This window comes from Crassostrea angulata, unplaced genomic scaffold, assembly GCF_025612915.1.
Source record: "Crassostrea angulata isolate pt1a10 unplaced genomic scaffold, ASM2561291v2 HiC_scaffold_105, whole genome shotgun sequence".
NCBI classification, from domain to species: domain Eukaryota; kingdom Metazoa; phylum Mollusca; class Bivalvia; order Ostreida; family Ostreidae; genus Magallana; species Magallana angulata.
The window spans coordinates 48,061-57,000 of NW_026441660.1; the positions used below are offsets into that span (position 1 = coordinate 48,061).

General features: G+C 35.1%; 1 protein-coding gene across 1 annotated transcript; it reads right to left on the bottom strand.

The window, feature by feature from the left end:
- Positions 1-6,973: 6,973 nt before the first annotated feature.
- LOC128169168 (uncharacterized) lies at positions 6,974-8,376 on the bottom strand. Its single transcript, XM_052835328.1, has 5 exons — positions 7,963-8,376; positions 7,574-7,867; positions 7,260-7,412; positions 7,037-7,170; positions 6,974-6,992 (listed from the first exon to the last, which is right to left on the bottom strand). Exons 1-5 carry the CDS (start codon positions 8,185-8,187, stop codon positions 6,974-6,976), a joined length of 825 nt encoding a protein of 274 aa, XP_052691288.1. The 5' UTR covers positions 8,188-8,376.
- Between the last annotated feature and the right edge of the window lie 564 nt (positions 8,377-8,940).

The following is an 8,940-nucleotide window of genomic DNA, read 5'->3' on the forward strand; positions in this document are numbered from 1 at the left end:
AGGCTATCTGCCCGCTTTGCACCAGCTTGTTCCATTATGCCTAGGGAGGGAATCGAACCCTCGTACATAGTCATTGAACTGTACCATTTACAAACAAAGATCTCTCTCTCTCTTTCTCTCTCTCTGAATTAGATTTTGTAATCATAAATAAAGCTGATATGATGTATTTGAGCACATTTCCTGTTATCAACCAGGAAAAGGAGTGGGTTCAATTCCCACTATCAACAGAAAATAGGTGATACATGTACAATCTATTGGTTAACTTTTATCAAACAAAACACTTGTTCTTATAGCTATCTGTGTCATTTTCTCTAAGAAGCACTTTGAATGTTTTAGAAGCAATTAATTCTATCGTTATGTATACAGTTCTGACTATGCGGGGCCACTAGGCTATCTGCCCGCTTTGCACCAGCTTGTTCCATTATGCCTAGGGAGGGAATCGAACCCTCGTACATAGTCATTGAACTGTACCACTTACAAACAAAGATCTCTCCTCTCTCTGAATTAGATTTCTTAATCATCAATAAAGCTGATATGATGTATTTGAGCACATTTTATGTTATCAACCAGGAAAAGGAGTGGGTTTAATTCCTACTAGCAACAGAACAGAAGAATTCATTTACAATCTAATGGATAACTTTTATCAAGCACAACACTTCTTCTATTTGTGTCATTTTCTCTAAGAAGCACTTTAAATGTTTTTGAATCAATTTATTCTATCATGATTATAATTACAACTGTGACTATGCGGGGCCACTAGGCTATCTGCCCGCTTTGCACCAGCTTTCTGTTCCATAATGCCTAGGGAGGGAATCGAACCCTCGTGCATAGTCATGGAACTGTGATACTTAAAAACAAAAAATAAACAGTTTAAAGGTTATTCAGCTGATAATCCTTCAGCATATGGAGAAGACCATCTCAGTAGTGTACATGAAGGGGTGGATACTGAACTTATAGCTAAATGCATTAAATTTCATCCTGTTTCTACTTTCAGGTAGCTGTACTCAAGATATAAATCAAGATAAAAGAGAGGATTAAAAGATAAAAATACCAAAGCAAAGTGATTAAGAATATAGATTTTTAAATGATAAATTCATAAAAATGGCTTTCCTACAGGGGGTGTAAGTTCAAAATAATATGATTATCCTCTAAACTAATGGTCATTACTTCTTTGTATCAATGTAACTTAGGATAAATTAGGATATAAATACTGATCTATTAAGATTAAGGGGATTTACTTAGTGGTTAACGATACTGATTTTTCAATGATAAAATGAAAATTATGGGTTTTCTGATGGGGGTTTAATTTCAAAATAAAGGGATTTTTCCTAAAGGTAAAGGTGTTTATTACTTTGTATTGATGTGATATAGATAAATTAGGGAACAAATATTGATCCCAAAAGATTTAGGGAGTTTCTTAAGTGATTAACTATACCAATTTTCAACAAGAAATTGAAAATTATGGATTGTTTTAGGGGGGTATAATTTCTTAATGAAAGAATTTTTCCTGAAACTAATGCTGATTATTTCTTTGTATTTATGTAGTCAAGGAGAAATGAGGGTGTAAGTCTTAATCCCAAAAGTTTTTGGGGGTCTACTAAGCGTTTAACTATATCCATTTTTGAACGTTAAACTGAAGAATATGGGTTCTTTCCTGGGGATGTAATTTCTTAATTAAATGATTTTTCATTTAACTAATGCTGTTCAATTCTTGGTATTATTGTAATAAAGGATAAATGAGGGTTTAGGTAACAATTCTGAAACATTTATGGGGTCTCTCAAGCGTTTAGGTATACCCATTTGTTAATGCTAAAATAGAAAAAAATTGGTTCTTTCTTGGAGTTGTTATTTCATAACAAACTGATTTTGCCTTCAACTATTGCTGTTTATTTCTTTGTATTCATGTAATGAAAAATAAATACGGTGTAGGTATTCATAACAAAAGATTTAGGGAGTTTCCTAAATGATTTACTACACTGATTTTTTAACGATAAAATGAAAATTATGGTTTTTCTCTGAAGGTGTTATTTCTCAATAAAAGGATTTTTCCTGAAATTAAAGCTGATTATTTCTTTGTATTAGTGCAATAAAGGAGAATTGAGGGTGTAAGTCATAATTTCAAAAGTTTTAGGAGGTCTACTAAGCGTTTAACTATATCCATTTTTGAACGTTAAAATGAAGAATATGGGTTCCTTCATGGGGATGTAATTTCTTAATAAAAAGATTTTTCATTTGACTAATGCTGTTTATTTCTTTGTATTCATGTAATTAAGGTTATATAAGGGCGTAAGTATTCATACCAAAAGATTTAGGGAGTCTCTTAAGCGTTTAATTATATTAGTTTGTTAACATTAAAACGAAGAATATGGGCTCCTTCATGGGGGTGTAATTTCTAAATAAAAAGATTTTGCCATAAATTAATGCAATTTATTTCTTTGTATTCATGTAATTAAGGATATATAAGGGTGTTAGCATTCATACCAAAAGATTTAGGGAGTTTCCTTAATGATTTAATATACTGAATTTTAAACGATAAACAGAAAATTATGAGTTTTCTCAGGGGGTGTAATTTCTTTATAAAAGGATTTTGCCTAAAGCTAATGCTGATTATTTCTTTGTATTAATGTATTAAAGGATAAATTAGGGTGCAAGTATTAATTTTTAAACATTTATGGAGTCTCTTAAGCGTTTAAGTATATCCATTTGTTAACGTTAAAATGAATAATATGGGTTCCTTCGTGGGGGTGTTATTTCTTAATAAAATGATTTTGCCTTAAACTATTGCTGTTTATTTCTTTGTATTCATGTAATTAAGGATATAAAAGGGTGTAGGTATTCATACCAAAAGATTAAGGAGTTTCCTAACTGATTTACTACACTGATTTTTTAACGATAAAATGAAAATTTTGAGTTTTCTCAGGGGGTGTTATTTCTCAATTAAAGGATTTTCCCTAAAACTGAAGCTGATTATTTCTTTGTATTAATGCACTAAAGGAGAATTGATGGTGTAAGTCTTAGTCCCAAAAGTTTTTGGGGGTCTACTTAGCGTTTAACTATACCTATTTTTGAACGTTAAAATGAAGAATATGGGTTCCTTCCTGAGGATGTAATTTGTTAATAAAGTGATTTTTCATTTAACTGATTTTGTTTATTTCTTTGTATTCATGTAATTAAGGATATATAAGGGTGTAAGTATTCATATCAAAAGATTTAGGGAGTTTCCAAACTAATTAAGTCTACTGATTTTTTAACGATAAACAGAATATTTTGAGTTTTCTCAGGGGGTGTAATTTCTTTATAAAAGAATTTTTCCTGAAACTAATGCTGATTATTTCTTTGTATTAATGTATCAAAGGAGAAATACGGGTGTTATTATTGATCCCAAAAGTTTTATGGGGCTTCCGGAGCATTTAACTATATCCCTATTTTATTATTAAAATGAAGAATATTGGCTTCTTCCTAGGGATGTAATTTCTTTATAGAAATATTATGAAATTTATGAAATATTGCATCAAATGGACATTTTCTTCATGATTTATTGTTTATTGTAAAGTTCTTAAGAGATTATAACTAAAATATTTCACAGTTAAAGCCTCTGAAAAAATTTGGACCCCCTCGAGTAAGCCCATATTTCTCTACTTTTGGTCAAATAAAGCACATACTGTTGGGGGTCTAAATTTGTAATGCTCCTTGTAAATATTAATTTCTGCCTGATTTATTCTTTAATTACATGTATTCAAGAGAATATAACAAATGAATTTCACAATTAAAGCCCTTTAAAAGTTTAAGGGACCTTGGAGTAGACCCATTTTTTTCAATTTTGGATAAAATAAAGTGCAAACTGCGCAGGGTGTAAACTTAAAAATAAGCATCATATTGTTGATTTCTACATGATTTATTGTTTATTGTAAAGCCCTTAAGAGATTATAACTGAAAAACTCTACAGTTAAACCCTCTGAAAAAAATTTGACCCACTTGAAAAAGCCATTAAATTTCAATTTGACGTTAAATATTGGGCATAGTAAGTCCCTTCGGAAACCCTCTAAATCTTAGGTATCAATATTTCAAGCATTATTAATCCTAATACACATATATACAGAGGATATAGGACCCTTAGTTAAAAGAATTACCCCTCTGTTATGAATTTATACCCCCTCATTATACCAATAAATTTCAATTAAATTACATGGTATACTAAATCCATTCTGACCCCCACTAAATCTATAAGTATGAACTTTTCTACCCTCATTTAACCTAATATACATTAAAACAAAGGAATAAGGACCAAAAGATAATAGGATTTCCCTCTCTATTTTTTAATTTATACACCCCTGAGTATACCCATAAATTTTAATTTAACGTTCAATATTGAGCATACTAAATCCATTCTGAACCCCACTAAATCTCTAAGTATGAACTTTTCTATCCTCATTTAACCTAATATACATTAAAACAAAGGAATTAGAAACCATAGATAACAGGAATACCCTTCTAATTTTTATTTATACACCCCTGAGTATACCCATAAATTTTAATTTGACGTTAAATATAGGGCATACTTAATCCCTTCGGAAACCCTCTAAATCTCTAAATATCAATATTTCAACCCTTATTTATCCTAATACACAAATAATACCAATGAATTATGAGCACTTGTTGAAAAAGTTACCCCTGTATTTTGAATTTATACCCTCCTGAGTAAACCCATAATTTTCAATTTACCAGAAATTATATGGTATACTAAATTCATTCTGACCCCCACTAAATCTCTTAGTATGGACATTTCAACCCTTATTTATCTTAAACCCATTATAACAAAGGAAAAAGGACCATAAGTTTGTAACGGGATGGGAGAAATAATGACGGACCAGACCTGGATTCGAACCCGGGCCCCCTGAATCTCTAGTCAGGTGCTCTACCAACTGAGCTATCTGGCGCCGGTATTCGAACCGGTCTGACCGTCACATTCCTCCCCCCTTAAATGATCTTCGCCTTCGAAGATCACCCCAGGCTCCTCCCCTGGCAGGAGTTAACCTGTCAGTTCCAGGGGTTGGTCACGGCACCAAATGTAACGGGATGGGAGAAATAATGACGGACCAGACCGGGATTCGAACCCGGGCCCCCTGAATCTCTAGTCAGGTGCTCTACCAACTGAGTTACCTGGCGCCGGTATTCGAACCGGTCTGACCGTCACAAGTTAAAAGGATTACTTGTCTATTTGGAATTTATACTCCCCTGAGTATACCCATAAATTTCAATTTGACGTTAAATATAGGGCATACTAATTCTAATGCATCTGATGCATCTAATGCATCTACCACACAGCGTGGTAAAACAGTATATTATATATGCCCTACATGTAATGTACACAATGGACTTAATACCAAATAAACGTATTTAACATCAATTACAATGTTAAAAATTAACAAGTCAATATAATACTGTATATAAAACATATACTCACAATTATTTGTCCCAAACAAACATTACATTTCTCTGCATTAATCCAAAAACACAAGTAAAATCCATTTCACCTTGAAAACATTTTCAATCGGGATCGGAATCTCCAACTGTAGACCGCGCATGCGCACGGAAGTGGAATTTGATAGCTGGATTCTGACAGATAACAGGGCCGAGTTTTGTGCTTCCAAAGTGATTTCCAGTGATTTAGTTTGGGATTTCACTTTGAGTATATGATTCGGTTCATCATTCATCACCCATACAACATTCGGAAAGCCAGGGATTTCTTTACAGCACGTACAAAAACAAGGAGGTATCTCCAACGGTAGACTGCGCACGCTCACGGAAGTGGTATCTGACAGATAACAGGGCCGAGTTTTGTGCTTCTAAAGTGATTCCCATTGATTTAGTTTGGGATTTCACTTTGAGTATATGATTCGGTTCATCATTCATCACCCATACAACATTCGGAAAGCCAGGGATTTCTTTACAGCACGTACAAAAACAAGGAGGTAAAGGAAGTCGAAATGTTTACATTTTCAAAATGGCGTCTTTGTTTACAAAATAAGCTCCAATACTCTAGGATATAGCTTTATTATTGAACAGCTAGCATATATATCTGTAAACACTGACATACTGCGGGCTCGCAGAGATCAGATGATATTTTGTTGACAATCTTTTTTCTCTCAATGAATTATTCATTTAAACATAATATTGTCCAAAGTTATCACGCAATGGACGAAGTAGTTTTAAGATTAAGCTGCAAATTTCTATAGGTTTTATTTAACATTGATATTTTGTCCAAAGTTATCGTGCAATGGACAAAATGGTTCAAAGATTAAGCTGCAAAATTTCAGTAGACCTTGCAAATACCTATGATTGAAGTATTTTCACTTATATCACACAGTAACACTAGTATGTTTAATTTTTTAGCTATTTTGATATGTATGGTGTATACAGTTTTTACTCAAAGCATATCCTGAAAACCTGGACACTTGTATTTTAGCACCAGAAAGAAAACTAGTAGATCAAGCTTTGATATATTAAATCAAATTCAATTGAAACAAACACAGTTACCAAATTAATCCAAGTTTATTTATTCAATTTCATCTTTCTTTTTTCAGTTCGTACTCGGTCTGTTAACCGTTTCCTATACGAATCAGGGTGCAGGATTCTAATTCTCCTCACTAGTTCTTCCCCCTCTTCCTCCGCGTAAAGGGCCTTCATTACTGCAGCTGCAGTGAAGCCTCCAGGATGGCTGATCAGCGAGGAGCAGAGCCGGAGGATGGTAAGGCTCTCTCTGTTTGTAAATAACCGTCTCTTATGCTCCTGTGCAAAAAAGAAAATTTTAGCCATACCAAGGTAGAATACTTTTCATGTTACAATACAACCATACCATTATACAGAACATTCATATTCTATTGACATAATTTTATAATTTACCTGAATGTATAGTGTTATGTTTAAAAAATTATTTACATTATAATACAATGAGTTAACACTTACCAGGTCTTCATGTGATGTCAGGAGGCCTGGAGGTGTCAGGGGGCCTGGAGGTGTCAGGGTGCCTGGAGGAGTTGGGTCAGTCGTGTTGTGAAGGGGACCTGGGAGGGGGGCCTCTTCAGGGGGAGAAGAAATAGCTGGAGTCACCTCCTCCTCTTCAATCTCCTCAATGATGGGTCCAGGACCCTGGCAAACTTCCAATGCTGACTACAAAGAAAAAGAAACACATTAACTTTCTGAGTTCAGAGTTTCACAGACAGATTAAATCTAGTAAAATAAAATGCGTCAGTATGTACCTCATCCTCAGTCATGCATTTTTCAATTAGCTTCACTATCTTGGCACTCTCTTGCTTCTTTTGTTTCAACAAATAATATTGATCCTGGGTGCTTGCCCTATGAGTCATTTGTTGGGCCAGGGCATCACGAGCCCAGGGAAACTTTGACCTGACCTGGAAATAGAAATATTGTTTGTACTGACTGCCTACCAATAATAACATCAATATAAAAAACAGAATCTCCATATAGTCAGGTAAGGCCATCGAGCCCCTTGTCTATTTGAAAAGAATGCATTAGTGTATAAAATAATTTTAATGTAATAATGCAGTCTTACTTTGGTAGCTGCTGCCTTTCGTAAGTTGGTGACTGACAGCTTTTTTTTCACTCCAGCAGCCTTCCATATAGACTGCACTGATTTGTTGACCAGTGACGTGGTCATTGGACCTGGATGTCCTGATGGTCCCATCGGGTAGGTGACGAACACCGCACTCTCTTCCCTCCTCAACTCCGAAGAGTAACCGGGGAGTCTTCTTCTCATCATTGTTGTGAAGATACTTAAGTATCTCCACAACTCAGGGGAAAAGAAGAGAGTGACGGGTGTGATGTGTCCCGTCTTGTGTTTGGATATCTAAAAACGAAACGATGAATGTTAAGGTTCAAAGACATTTTGCAGAATAATAGCATGTTATTTGAAAAGCAAAGAAAGAATATTTAAACACTTACAGTGACGACGTGCTCGTCGTCCTGCTTTTCGGCCTTTCTTAGTGCCGCCATTGTGAAATTGGCAATTGAACCAGCGCGTTGCCCATTCCTGATCAGGGTGTTCAGGATCAGGAAATTTCTACAAACTAGGAACTCCTTCTCAGGGATGTGTCCCTCCTGATCCTCTCTGTCCTGTCTGTCAAAAGTGTTCTGGGCCAGCTGGTAAACCTCGCTCTCTTTATACATAATTATGTCTTTCGTCTCGATTCTTCCTTCTGTTAGAAAAGAACTGTATGTTTTAGGCTACTTGGTCAATGTGCATTGTACTTTCTGTCTTATTTGAATATTGTATTGACATGTCTTTTTTATTTAGGTCTGGTTACCATCATCTTTGACGCGCTGTTCCACTCGTCTTTTTCGGACGTCCATGTGTAAAGACTTCGCCCATCTTCTGAGCCTCTCCGTGCCTTTTGATGTAATATCCGAACTTAAAACACCCTCATCACAAAGGAAAGCGAAGAAGTCCTGTAGCGAGCCTATTTTAAGAGATATCGTAAATTATACTGACATGTTTAAGGAATTGGCACTTTCTGAAATAATATCATAATCATGACAATTATACCCCCACTTTGAAGGAGATGGGGGCATACTGTTTAACTCATGTCTGTCTATCTGTCCCTCCTTCTGTTTGTAAACAGTATAAGTAAATGACTTGACTTCTTTTTCATATTTTGCAGAAACAGGAAACTTGGAGACATTACCTAGATATGATCTAATTGTTCCTGGGGCATGCTTGGCCCTGGCTGGCGTCAGCCACTGGTCCCGGATCTGGGCGGTGTTTTGGATGGATGTCATTTCCATCGTTGGGTCAATTGTAGACCAAATGATAAACACTTGGTTACAGTGTTGGCCTGCAACTCGTTGACTCCTGTTCTTCTCCAAGCTGCAGAGCCACTCGAAGAAATTTTGCATTATAGGGCCTGTAAATGATTTTTGTAA

Coding starts and splice junctions, on each gene's coding strand:
- LOC128169168 (XM_052835328.1), bottom strand. CDS start 8,187: ATGTATAAAGAGAGCGAGGTTTACCAGCTGGCCCAGAACACTTTTGAC. Junction 7,868..7,962: donor ACGACGAGCACGTCGTCACT/GTAAGTGTTTAA, acceptor TTTCGTTTTTAG/ATATCCAAACACAAGACGGG. Junction 7,413..7,573: donor GAAAGGCAGCAGCTACCAAA/GTAAGACTGCAT, acceptor TTCTATTTCCAG/GTCAGGTCAAAGTTTCCCTG.